We start from the raw sequence: 13,448 nt of genomic DNA on the forward strand, positions 1-13,448 counted from the left end.
TCTCTTCACTCTGGTGGGGTTTGCCCCACAAAGCCACCCCTGCCCCACCTCGGGTTCCTGGCCGTCTGCTTCTCCCCAGCCACCCGTCCTCTGGGAGGCCAGCCTTCCCCACACAGAGGTCTCCCGCTGTCCCCCGAATGTGGGCTGACTTTTTACAGCACAGATGATGGTGCTGAAATGGGTCTCCCCTCTCTCTCCTTGCCGGCAATTTCCCGACAGGAGGTGCTCGCTCTCAGTGGTGCCCTGGACAGTGTCCTGCAAGGAATCCCAGGCCCTTTGTGTCCTGCTTCTCCCAGTCTTGCTGGGGGCAGCACAGCTGGGCATGGTACTGATTCCTTCTCAGGCTCACGCCTTGCCTGCCACCCCTTAGTTTCTTCTGGATTTCTTGTGGGACATTTTTCCCCTGCATCCCTGTTTGAGAAACCAACCCCATGGAGACTTTTTTCTTGTGTGTTAGGGTTGGGGCAGGGGGTGCAGAACACAAAGAATGTTCTTTTTCTGGTTCTGTTGAAGGCTGACAAGCAGAGAGCTATGAATCCCAGCAGGCCCTGACTGTCAGGAGTGACGATTGCCCTGGCTGAGTCGCTGGAATGCCCTCTCCTCCCGGAAGCTCTCTGGCATCCTTTTGGTCCCGGTGGCCCAGGCTACCCTGGCACGCAAGGGCACTGAGGTCGCCATCACAGGAGCCTTCCCCATCCCTAATGGGATTGTCCGGTTAGCGGTCTTTCTCCCTCTTCACCTGACCCCGGGGGACTGACTCGCCTTTCTGTCCTCTGAGCACAACACAGTGCCTGGCATATCAGAGATTCCAGGAACGCCCATGTCATGCCTGGATCCTTCTTCTAAGTCCTAGAAGGATCTAGGACGTCACTCACTCGGCCCCAGTTTGACTACATCATGTCTTCAGGTGCAGCTCGTGGGTGTGTGCTGAGCACCAGAGTCAGGACTTGAGGGAGTGAGCGGGAAGCTCTGTGGGCTTCCTTGGAAAGAACCTGTGGTCCATGTGTCTGAGAGCTTCGTCAGGCTGCTTAGAATTTATAAACACAGCTGACGCATTCTCCAGTTTGCTCTGTTGGTGCTCTCCTGCCTCGTTTCACCTTCGGGATCAGCTTCAGGGCCACCTATGCCTCCCTTCCAGCCACCAGGACCCATGCGAGGCTAAGGGAGGGTCACTGGAATTGGTCAGGTCCTAGAAGGAGACCAGTGGCACATTCAAAAGAGAGGAAGACCATTAAGGCTCCCAGGGCCATACGCATGGGAGCCAGCGAGGGTGATGGAGCTTTAAGATCAAGATTAAGAGCGATAAGATCATCACCCCTGTCCGAGCTTTGGGACCAGTAAAGGCAAGTATGACATCTACCTAAGATATAAGGAGGAATTCTTGATAAGTGGCCAGTGGTCGCTGAATCTGACGTTCAGACCCTTCACTCTGAGGAGAGAAATGTCCCAGTCATTGGGACCATCAGTCGGTCATCTTTAAGTCACTACATCGAAACACTTGAAACCTGGACTTCGTAGCTTCCAAACCAAGTTATCGTGGTGAGAGCATATTTGTGACTCTGCTTTCAAGGAGTGTCCATCCCTGTCCCCTCTTCACTCTGAACCCAGCCCCCGTCCCATTCTTGGCATTCACTCCTGTCCCCACAAAAGTTGGGACCGTCCAGAACTCCCCAAAGAGCACGTTCACGGCGCTTGGATTTTCTGCCTTCCTGGGGGAAGCGGGCTTTGTTGCTGCGGCTCCCCATGATGAATTTATTCATGGTGGCAAGGTGTATTGGATGAAACTAAAGAGATTGGAAAATTATGTAGAGGGTTTGAGAATGTTTGTGCTCGTGCTTATGTTTAATGGGACCATTTTCAAAAGCCCCTGAACCCTGAAGCCAAGACAGCGTTTGATATCTTGTGTTTAAATATTTGTGGTTCCAGAGAGCCTGATTCAGCTTTTATCCATTCTCATCCCCTTCCTGGCTCTGTCTCCTCGTGCAGGCGTCTTCCTTTTCATTTCGTTCGTGACTGAAACGGTGACAGTTGCATTTCACGTTACGGTGTTTCATCCTGAGTCTTTGGGAGAGAATATCCAGAGATAAGCTGTGGTGTCCTCGTTTTGCAGGTGGAGAAATTAAGATATGCACAGTGTGGTCTAATTTTATGTGAGATGAGGTTGGGTTGGGAGCTTGTGGGTCTCAGTTTCCCCGCACCTCCTCTTGCTTCTCTCTGAAAGCGGAATTTCCTCATGACAGCCCTGTGAGCTTTGGGGCAGGATAATTCTCTGTTGTGGTGGCCACCTTGTGCCTTGTAGGGGGTCAGCAGCAGCCCTGCCTGTGCCTCCCCCCAGGAGTGACCACCGAAAAGGACTCCAAACTTTGTCGGACGTTCTGGGCAGGGCAGGGGGGTCACGTTTGTCTCGAATGGAGAACCTTAGATCCTGGTCATCAGAGACAGTGAGTTAATTGGTCTGAGGTGGGGTTGGGGCATAGGGTGTAGTTTAAAAATCTTTCAGGTGTTTCTGGTGTACTAGAAGGGTAAGGAATCTCTGTTCCAGAGTTCGAATCCCATCGGCCTAAGCCTGAGTTAACTCCTGGGTGATATGGTGGGTGGGGTGGGGAAGAAGGCCTGAGAACCAGAGGTCATTGTCCTGAGAGCCTGGAGGGGAGGGACGAGGATACCAGAACTTCATTTTTCTTCCCTTCCACCCCTCCCCTGGCCTTTTTTTTTTTTTTCCCCACCTTTTACTTTCAAGTAATTCTAGACTCCTAGGAAGTTTCAAAAGCAGTGCACAGTCAACAGAACTGAATTTTGAACTAGCTGATTAGAGTGATGGAGGTTCCAGAAGCTGTGTCCTGGGAACAAGGGCTGTGAGTGGTTTCATTAGGTATAGGGTGCTGGAGGGAACGTGCTTGTTCTGCCTTCCTCCCAGGACAGAGCAGGCTGGGGTGGGTGTTAGGAGGCCGATTTCAATTCAGGGAAGGCTGCGCTTCCGTAAAAGATATACCCAGAGGCATGAACCCTTCATTCATGGAACTGTTCTGAGAGGCCAGATGACTTTCTGTATGGGATGGCCTAGAGCAGGGGTTCTCAATCTTTGTCAGATTGCTGAAGCTTGGAGGGTAGCCCAGCCTGAGGGAGCCAGCCCTGCCTGGTAGCCTTGAGCACTCCCTTGAAGAGATAAGTGACTTCGTGTCCTGTAATTCATGGTACAGCCCACTGGGGTGCCAAGGGACCCTGTTTGGGAAGCTCAGCTCTAGAGACCATCTCTGTTGTGATTGGAAGGCAGTGTGCCCAGCACCACATTCTGCTCTTGGTGTTATCCCCTGTGTACTCCATGACCTCCTGCAGGACGTGTTATGGCCCTTGGGTTACTTTCAGTCCCCTCCTGCCACCACTTTCCCAGGTCGCCTGGGGCTAAAGGACGGAGCCAGGGTTCATGTCTGGAGCCTGTGCTCTTGACTGCTCAGAGGAGGTGGGCCATAAGGTTCCCTTCAGTTCTGCCAGCCTTCAGTTCTTGGAATGGTGTCCCAGCTGGGGCCCTTGTTACAGACGTTCACCGGTCTCTCAGCCCAGCCAGGCGCCCCTACCCTGAGACGTCTTGCGAGAATTGTTCCTAGCTTCAAGCGATTGCTTCTCAGTCTAAGATCCCTGACTGTCAGTTTTTCCTTTCGGGATGTATTTCTTTCCTCTCTCTTGTCACCATTTGTCACCGTCTCCCAGAGTGGGGGTAGGGGATTCACTGTTTGCCTGTTTGAGCCGATCACCCTTTCTCTCGTCCCCAAAATGTAATTGCAAAGAGTCTTAATGGTTTCCAAATGATGATAGCCCCATAAACCGATTAAACAGGCCTTAATAAAACCATCTCAAGTTATTTTCCGCAGCTGCAAACTATGCCCTTTGTTTTCTAACGATTCCCCCAAGAGATCGGGGTGATTTTTCTTTTCCACGTGGTCTGAAGCACTAGGAAGGCCCTCTTCCATCTGTCTGACCGCCTGCCCTGTGTTCTTTGCTTCCCAGACAATCCATGTTGCTATCGTCTGTGCCGGGTATAACGCCAGCCGCGACGTCGTCACCTTGGTCAAGTCCGTCCTGTTCCACAGGTAAGCGCGGCCGCGGTGCTCTGTGGGCTGGTGCACGAGGCTTGGGCGCACGTCTCCTGTATGTGACTCGTGTGTGTGACTGCGGCCTGTAGGCCCCCTTGGGGGTGGTGGGGTGCAGAAGAACGGCATTTCTCATCAGTCATCAAAGCTGCTGTGAGAGTGTGATTTTTGTCTGGAACCCGGCGGAAAATTTTGTGTTAATAATGTTTAACAGCAACAATGAGGTGCTGTCCCACGTTGTTGAGGGTTGTAGGTCTTAGACCTAACGGGAGCTTCAGGGACGCTCCAGATTTGAGGCTTCCGTTCCTTTGCTGGCCTTCCCTTGCCTGGCGGTCACCAGACCTCTCTGTGTCCACGCCCCTGTGGACAGGTTGTGTGATGGACTGAACGTGTCGCCCTAAAATTGATGTGTTGCAGCCCTCGCCCCAGTAACTCAGAATGTGAACTGTATTTGGAGGTTGGCCTTTAAAGAGGTAATTCAATCAAATTGGGGCATTATGAATGCACTGTAGTCCTGTATGACTGGTGTCCTGATACAGAGAGGGGATTGGGACACAGCCTCACACAGAGGACATGGGGAGAAGACGCCCATCTCCAAGCCCAGGAGGGGGGGCCTCAGGAGACCCCATCCCTGCCGGCACCTGATGTCAGACTTCCAGCCACCAGAACCATAGAAACTAAGTTTCTGTTGTTTAAGCACCACCCCCTTCCCCTGCAATGCGTGGTAGTCTGTTAGGACAGCTGTAGCAAACTCATAAAGTTTGCTTACTCTAGTCCATCATAGCCTGTCCCACGTCTGGGCATTTCTAACCATCAGAAAGTCCTGCCTTATATGAAGCTGAAATTTTCCAACCCGTAGCTGATGTCTGTGGGTCCTAGTGGATCCGCATGGAGACAGCCCTGCAAAGGTTGGGTTTCTCTTCCACCTGGAAGTGATCCTTCCTCTCCCAAGTCAACTCTTAGCCAAGTTAAACTCCTGTCATTTGCTTCTGCTTTTTAACATGAACTTTCTTTTGTGTTTTCACTGTTCGGCTTGATTGATATCTAGACCTATTGGTGTATCCAGAATTGAGTTTGTAGTTCTAGCCAGTATCTTTGGCTCTTTTCTAACATTCTTACCAAGGGTTTAGATGAAGCTTATCCATGGCTGTAGCCAAGAGCCAAAGGGTCCTGAGCAGTAGGAACAGTGGCAAAAAGCTCTTAGAGCTCAACGAAACAAAGATCAATGTGCAGTTACCGACAGTTGGTTCTGCTTTCTCTCTCAGACCCCCCACCCAGCCCCCTGTGATGCACTTGGAACTTCTCCCTCTTCATATTGTTAATTTCATCCCTTTTTCATCCCTATTGCACCTGGCAATGGAGGTCTGCATGTTCTCTCTCCTCCTCTTCCTTCCAGTCCCCACAGATCCGGCCTCTAAGGCCAGGTAATATTTCAGAAAGGCACATCTGATGTCTTCAAACTTTTCACTGGCTTCTTGTCGTGGAGGGGAGAGAATCAAGCTTCTTTATCACGGCACACAGACCATCGGGACCTGCTGTCATTCTCAGCATGCTTGCTCTCTCTTCCCCTTGCTGGGACTTTACTCTCCAGCAACAATGACCTGCTTCTAGCTTCCATGCTCTCCAGGGTGTGCCATGCCTGTTTTCCCCATGCTGCTCTGTTTGTCCATTTCTCACCTCCTCCCTCCTCTTACCCCTCCTAACTTTGCAAATTCCTTATCCTTTTAACAGAAGGCCCACCTGTACCTGAAAGTCTGGGCAGGGCTCCCCTTCTCCCAGCCCATAGTGCCCTGTGCATCTTTCTATCACGGCACTTAGTACGTTGTCTTTTATTTATTCACGTTTGTCTGTTTAGTAGAATATGGGAGTTGTGGGGACAGAAACCATGCCTTATGTTTCTATATTCTCCATATCTTAGGGATGGACTTCACAAGTGTCTGATGCCCAGTCAATGTTTACTTGTTTAACTAGTGAATCTGGGAAGCGTCATTAATAAATAACCTGAAGATATATTTATTCCACCAGTTAACTAATAGATCTGGGTCAGACCTGGTGCCACACTCATGCCACTCTATACTGAGTGACTTTCAGCAGGTCCTTTTAACCCTTTAGACTTTAGTTCTTAGGTTATTTAACTTTTGCTGTGAATCCGTACACCCCAGAATTTAGTAGGTTGAGGACAAAATTTATTCGCTCTGTTGTTTGTACTGAACTCACCCGGGCAGGTCTTTTCCTGGTGCCCTGCTGTGCTGATAGTCAGCAAGCAGATCTGCTCCCCACCCAGGAGTGGGGGGATTCCCCGCCTCCACCCCTCAAACCCAGAGTCGGGAAAGGAGAGAAATGAGTAATCACCAGGTCACAGAACAGTGTCAGCTAGTGGTAGGGTCTGTCGTTCCCTCCTCTTAGCTCTGTGTGGCTGGCATCGGGATTCCAGCTGCACGTCGTAGGAGGGGATGGAAACACCGAATAAAGAATGACTAAGCGGGGCTCAACCTCATCTTCTGACTTAAAGTGAGAGGCTCTTTCTCTACCGCCATTGCCCCTGTGCTATTTTTAAGACTCCTTGTACGGGTTCTTGCAGCCTTCATCTAATGCTTGAAACCAGGCGTTTTGTCTGCTAACACTGAATTAGATGAGTGGTTCTCAACATTTTTGTGTTTATTTCTTGTCACCACTAAAGAACTCTGATCCCTCCTTGACTTGGTGGGGGTGGGGGAATGCCCCCTTTTTAGAAAAGAGTATTTGCATGATTACAGATAGTCATTTGTGCTATTTCTCAATTATGGCAAATTTTAAAGCCATAAAAACAAGCCATAAAAACATTCGGCGTTGTTGGGCATAAATAGTATCACTGTTGCTTTAGCTACAAATCAAATAATTTCAGTAGTTGCTGAAACCCTAAGGAATCCCATGGAGCATAAACTTTTACTGATACAGTCACTGTGTAGCACAAAGATGTTACATTTAAAAGTAGCAGTAGATTTATAATTGGCCACTGATGCCATGCCACGCTTTCGTGGAGGCATGGGGAGTTGAGAAGAAAGCAGATTCTTAGTATGCATTCGGGAAATTCTGCATGCCCCGTCAGGGACTACTTGATCTTGGTCCAGATGACCAGTTCAGTCCCTCCCATCCTTGAAATTCGACAAATGACCATGTCTGTGAATTGATGTGCTGGCGATCCTGACTTGAGATATCAAGACAAAAGAACTTTTGAAAGACTTTTTGCTCAGAAAATCTGGCTATAAATAGCTTCATTGGTTCCAAAGCACGTTACGGGGATTAACCAATATGTGATTATAAAATGCTTTGGCAAATGAGGTACCTTTCTAATGCTAATAATAATATAATAATAGTGGTAGGGTGCTTCTTTTGGCTTTCACTGTCAATTACAGCAATTAGATTTATTTTCCAGACAAGTTTTTCCGCAACTTTTCATTTAAGGCTTGCCTTGTTACATCCAATCCTTTTTACTTCTGCAGTATACCTGGTGACAGTGGGCACGCTCTAGTTTAAAAGATTGTAAAAGAATGATACCCAGGTGCTCTTAACATACTCCTACCAGAGCTGGAAATTGCCATAATCTTTTGGGAAAGAGATTTAATGGTGTCAATGCCCAAGACCTTGACCCTATATGACTACTTCAGGGACTCTGTCCTTGAAGGATAATCCAGACTATCAGAAACGCTTTTATGACATACTGTTTATCATCCTAAAAATTTGAATAATACTTAGAAAACAGTAAGGCTAAATAGTGGAACAGCCTTTTTTTTTTTAAGATTTTATTTATTTATTTGACAGAGATCACAAGCAGACAGAGAGGCAGGCAGAGAGAGAGAGAGAGGAGGAAGCAGGCTCCCTGCCGAGCAGAGCCCGATGCAGGGCTCGATCCCAGGACCCTGGGATCATGACCTGAGCCGAAGGCAGAGGCTTTAACTCACTGAGCCACTCAGATGCCCCGGAACAGCCTTTTGTAGGAAGCCATGTTCTTGGTTTGTATGTCCTAATGCGGACAAATTATATTTTCTATTTTATGATGTAAGGGACAACATAGTTGAAAACATATGCATGACATTATCCCACTATGTAAGCACAGGCCCTGTGAACATGGTCAAAATACCAGTGGCAGAAAAACTGGCAGAGACCGTATTTAGAAATGGAGTTCTTTGTGTTGTGTGGGGAGAAGGAGAAATAAAGGTGAACTTGTTTCTGTCTCCTCTTTACGTTTATTTTTGGTCATCTCATTACGCAAGCTCTGCGATGAAGGAAAAGTGTAGATGAGAAAAACTAAATACAAAAATACATGTGAACGAGGGTTTACATCATAGAAAAATAGCACAGTATATGCCTGTGTCCCCTAGATGGAAGGATGTTTAAAGAAAAATTGGGGGGGTATAACTCCAACTCCCAATTGCAAATCAACTGGGAAGCATAGTTCCTCTTCAAGGAAACTGAGCTTTTTTAGTGAACAGAGGAAAAAATAAAATTACTTAGCAGCTAGGTGTTTACCTCCTGGGCAGGATGGTGGGCCAGCTTGTAAAAATTTAATATTTGTTTGCGAGGATGATCTCCTTATTCTCACACTCCGCAGCCCTGTTGGCAGGAGGAAGCTGGGTGACTTCCCTTACTTTGCACATCAAGCAGCTGGGTTTTTGATTGTTTTTTTAAAATTCACTTTTGTCCCTAAAGAACACGGACGATAAAACAGTGTATTTGTGCCTAGCATCTGCCTCTAATTGTGTTATTGCTTATTCAACCTTCAACTTATTGAAGAAGCAGTTTCTAGATTGTGATGGGAAGAACCTAGGATTTGAATAAAGCAGACAAACAGAAGTAGGCTCTGATTCTGGTCTTACCATCTGTGAGCTGGGTGACGTCTCTGTACTTTCTAGAGCTTTGGTTTGTCCCCTAACCTCTCTTAGAGCCCTGCTGGACTGTCATCAGAGATAATCTGTGTGAGACATTCCTCTGTTTTGTGTTTTGAACAAATACGAACCTAGCTGTCTATTCTAATGTTTTTCAGATATTAATGCATTTCATGCTTCTGTGACTCCATGAGGTGAGAACTATAATTATCCCCATTTTACAGACAATGAAGCCGAGAATCCATAGATTAAGTTGTAGCTCAGGGTTGTAGAGAGGATGCTAGAGCTGGCTTTGTACCCAGTCTGAGCTCTCCATTGTAAAAAAAGTTACTATTTTGGGCGCCCGGGTGGCTCAGTGGGTTAAGCCTCTGCCTTCAGCTCAGGTCATGATCTCGGGGTCCTGGGATCAAGCGCCGTGTCAGGCTCTCTGCTCAGCAGGGAGCCTTCCCCCCCCCCTACTTGTGATCTCTGTCTGTCAAATAAATAAAATCTTTTTTTTTAAAAAGTCACTATTTTGAGTATCATTATTATTTTTTCTATTTTGAATCATCGTTTTGGGTGACCATGTAGAGAATTGTTATCATTACTGGGATTTCTGTCATCATCCCTTCATCCCTCCATCAAAGTATGTATTTTTGAGGGGCTGAGCACGAAGTAAATAGTGGTTTTAAAGGCTTGGGAGGGGGGCGCCTGGTTGGCTCGGTTGGTTGAGCCTCTGACTCTTGATCTCACCTCTGGTCTTGATCTTAGCTCTGATCTTGATCTCCGGGTAATGAGTTCAAACCCTGCACTGGGCTCCACACAGGGTATGGAGCCTACTTTAAATAAAATAAAGGCTTGGACATTAATATTCTAGGAGGACTTAGGAAAAAAGTATGGAGTAAAGGAATTTGTGACTGTGAGGTGGGTAAGTTCATTAGTTTGATTGTGGTGATTATTTCACAGTGTAGACATATATAGATATACCCCCTTAAATGTTTATAATATATTTAATGTGTACCTTAAATTTATACAGTTTTTGGCAGTTACACCTCAGTAAAGTTAGGGAAAAGAGAAGGTGCCGTGGGCATATGATATCTTTGAACAGGTAAGGAGGACATCTATGCGATTTGGTCCTGCAGGTACATAAGACCAAAGACAGCTGTTCTGTGTAGTTCAGATACCAGCGTCCCGTAGGCCATCGTGTTTGATCTTCATTCCAGTCTGGTACAGTACATGCCCTTTTCCCCACAAATGGATGAGGAAACTGAGGCTCACAGAGGTTCAATAGCTTGTTCAAGGTCATAGGGGAGTCCTTGATACTCCTGGGATTCTAACCTTGGCTCTGTCAAAGTCTGGAGGCCTTTTGATTGATTGATTGATTGATTTTTGAAAGTTGCTCTGTTCTTCCCCCATGGAAAGCTTTTCTGCTGTGATACTCACTTGTCCTTGAATCTTCCCACATTATCAGTGCCGCTTGTCCTCCCTCAAACCAAGAGCTCACACCGAAAAACCCTCCTTCTGGCCGCTGTGTTTTTCTGCAGTGAGTTCTGTTAAATCTCTAAGTGTAACAGATTCACTGAGCATTGGAGGTGCTGTCACAGCCTCTTTCTTTTTCTAAAATTGCAGTTCCATTATAAACTTAATAATTAAGGATTATTTCAGCTCAGATGTCCCTGTATATTTTAATAAAAGCAGACCCTGGATTGCCCTGTAGGGGCTGTGGCACATTCCTGACAAGATAAGAAAGGAAAAGCAGGGAGAAAGCTGGGGTTTAATCATCTTTGCTCTCTGTATTACCATATTTATTGCATCCCAACCTGGAACAGGGGAGCAGTTAAGGAAACCAGAGGCAGCAGGAGCATCGCTCATTATGAGCAAAGTCTGCAGGCTCTGCCGAAGATAAAACACGCACTTGCTTCTTTCTTTGTTGTCAAAGTGTGATCTGGTCTGAATATAGACCAGACTTAATGTCTGTATTGTTCAGACCCCGGCAGGGTACGTGGGACCTGTTGTATATGAAGGTGTGCTGGCCGGTTCACATAGAAGCCTTTTCTCGTGGGCTTAAAGCTGCGCTCCCAAAATGCATATAATTGGTGACTGGTATAAAAGACTATTTTAGGTGTTGTACAGAAATAAAATTAAATAACATCAAATCCTGTATCAAGAAAATTATCTTTTTTTTTTTTTGTTTCGTGAACAAGAAGAAATTCTGAAGATGTTCTTATCCCTCCCCTGGTGCAGTTCAGTTGGTGTAAATATGTCCATAACATCTGTCTCTCACCTGCTAATCTCCCTGTGAACAAAAGAGAATAGGTGGGAGGCTCTTGGCCTTTGGCTGATTTTGGAATCATTAAAACTATTTCTTACCTTCCTGAGTGAGGAAGTGACTTTAAAAAGAAGACTCAGAAGTCACACATGGAGGATGAAATAGCCTTGCAGTTAGTTCTGAGTTCTGAGCTATAGGACGTTTTCTCAAATGCGGGCCCGGTAGGATGTCCTTTCACATGTGGGCACAGTCAGGCTCTTTTCTGTCCTTATTAGTTGGGTTTCCCTTCCAATAGAGGCCAGCCTTGACGGTTGCCGGCCTTCCCAACATGGTGGACCATTCGCTGTACAGCGCAGCTCCCCAAGCAACAGAGCCCAGAAACCGCTGAGCAGACCGGGTCTCTTCTGTCCCCCAAACTCACAGGCCACTTCCCAGCTCAGGCAAATGAGTGAGCATTGGAATTTAATTCACATTCTGTAACATTCACTCTTCAAATGTGTACAGTCTGTTGGTTTTTAGTATTTGCAGACTTGCCCAACCCTCACTGCTCCCTGATATTAGACCGTTTTCATCACCTCACAAAGAACCCCATTGTATCCGTGAGGAGTCGCTCCCCGTTTCCCCCTTCTTCCATCCTCTGGCAGCCTCCCTCTTTCTGTTCCTGTAGATTTGATTATTCAAGACATTTCATATAATGGAGTCTTAGACAATTTAGTCTTTCGAGATGACTTCTTTCGCCGGGCACCATGTTTTCAAGGTCCATCTGCTTCATGGCAGGTGGCGGTGTTTCATTTATTCGTGTCACCGGTAATACTCCAGCGCCTGGCTTGACTGTGTTTTGTTTATCCACTCATCATGTGGTGGTCACTGGGGTTGTTTCCATTTCTTCACAGTTACGGATAATGCTCCTGTGAAGGTTTGGGAGCCAGCTTTGCTGTCCGACTAGGAATGGGACTCCCAAGGAGCTCAACAGTGGTGACTTTTTTTACGCTCAATTTTGGAAGAAACCCCCAGGACCAGTTTCCAAAAGTGGCTATACCATCTTTCAATTGCACAAGTAGCAAGTGAGGGCTCCAGTCTCCCCGCGTCCTCACCAACACTTGTTGTCGTCTTAGTTTAGCCACTTCAGTGGCTGTGAAGTGCTCCTTTGTGGTTCTGATTGGCCTTTCCTCATGCCTGATGTTGCTGATCATCTTTTCTTGTACTTACTGGCCGTCTGTATATCCTCTTTGAGAAATGGCTTTTCAAATCCTTTGCTTAGTTTTTTTTTTTTTTTTAAGATTTGTTAATTTTAGAGTAAGAGCTGTGCGAGTGGGGGAAGAGAACCATCAAGTAGACTCCGCTGAGCGTGGAGCCCAATTTCACCATCTGTGAGATCCTGACGTGAGCCGAAGCCAGAAGTTGGATGCTTAACTGACTGAGCCACCCAGGCGCCCCGCCTTTGCCCAGTTTTTAATTAGCTTACTTCTTTTTATTGTTTGAGATGTAAAAGATCTTTATGTATTAAGGTTACAGTTCCCTTATCAGATAAATCCTTTGCAAATATTTTCTCCGATTCTGAGGTTATCTTTTCTGTTTTCTTGATGGTATCCTTTGAAACAGCAACGGTTTTAATTTTGATGAAAACCAGTTTATATTTACTTTTGTGGTTTGTGCTTTGGGCTTTGTGCCTAAGAGACCATCGCCCAACCCAACGCTAAAAGTTTTACTCCCACATTTTACCAAAGTGCCGTTACTCGTAATACCGGGTAACTGTGTTAGACAGGATATTGGGATCTCCTTTATAATTATTAACTTGTCTGTTTATTTATTCTTTCAATAAATAATTACTGGGTGGTTATATCTACAAGGGACTAGTGAAAATCTGGGGATAAATTTATTCACAAAACACGATTCCAGTGCCAAGACTCCATCTAGCAGGGAACAGAGACGTGAATTGTCAGGAGACGATAGCATTCACCTGTGTTTTGAGCCTGGAAATCTGTGGGAGGCACAAGGAAGGGCATGTGACCCAGCGCAATGGCTTTCTCAGCGCCATGGTGTCTAAATTGACTGGGAAGACTGGACACAGTTAGCAAGGCAATGTGAAGGTGGTCATGCTCCAGAGAGAGACAGCACGCACACAAGCCTGCAGGAAAACTTGATTAATCTCTGACATTGTACCCATGGTTAGGCACTGGCCAAGCACTGGGGTTGTAGAGAGAGAAAACAAGAGGACAGGTGCGTTGTCAAAGTAGAGAATCTCTG

General features: G+C 46.6%; 1 protein-coding gene across 1 annotated transcript in view; it reads left to right on the top strand.

Moving 5' to 3' along the window:
• The window catches only part of LOC111157527 (LARGE xylosyl- and glucuronyltransferase 1), a 566,731-nt gene that overhangs the window by 244,154 nt on the left and 309,129 nt on the right, over nucleotides 1–13,448 (top strand). The window contains exon 4 of the mRNA XM_022519012.1: nucleotides 4,006–4,088. Within this exon, the coding sequence (XP_022374720.1) occupies nucleotides 4,006–4,088 (83 nt within the window). The remainder of the gene's footprint in view (nucleotides 1–4,005; nucleotides 4,089–13,448) is intronic.

This window comes from Enhydra lutris, unplaced genomic scaffold, assembly GCF_002288905.1.
Source record: "Enhydra lutris kenyoni isolate GAN:26980312 unplaced genomic scaffold, ASM228890v2 scaffoldscaffold55, whole genome shotgun sequence".
Taxonomy (NCBI): domain Eukaryota; kingdom Metazoa; phylum Chordata; class Mammalia; order Carnivora; family Mustelidae; genus Enhydra; species Enhydra lutris.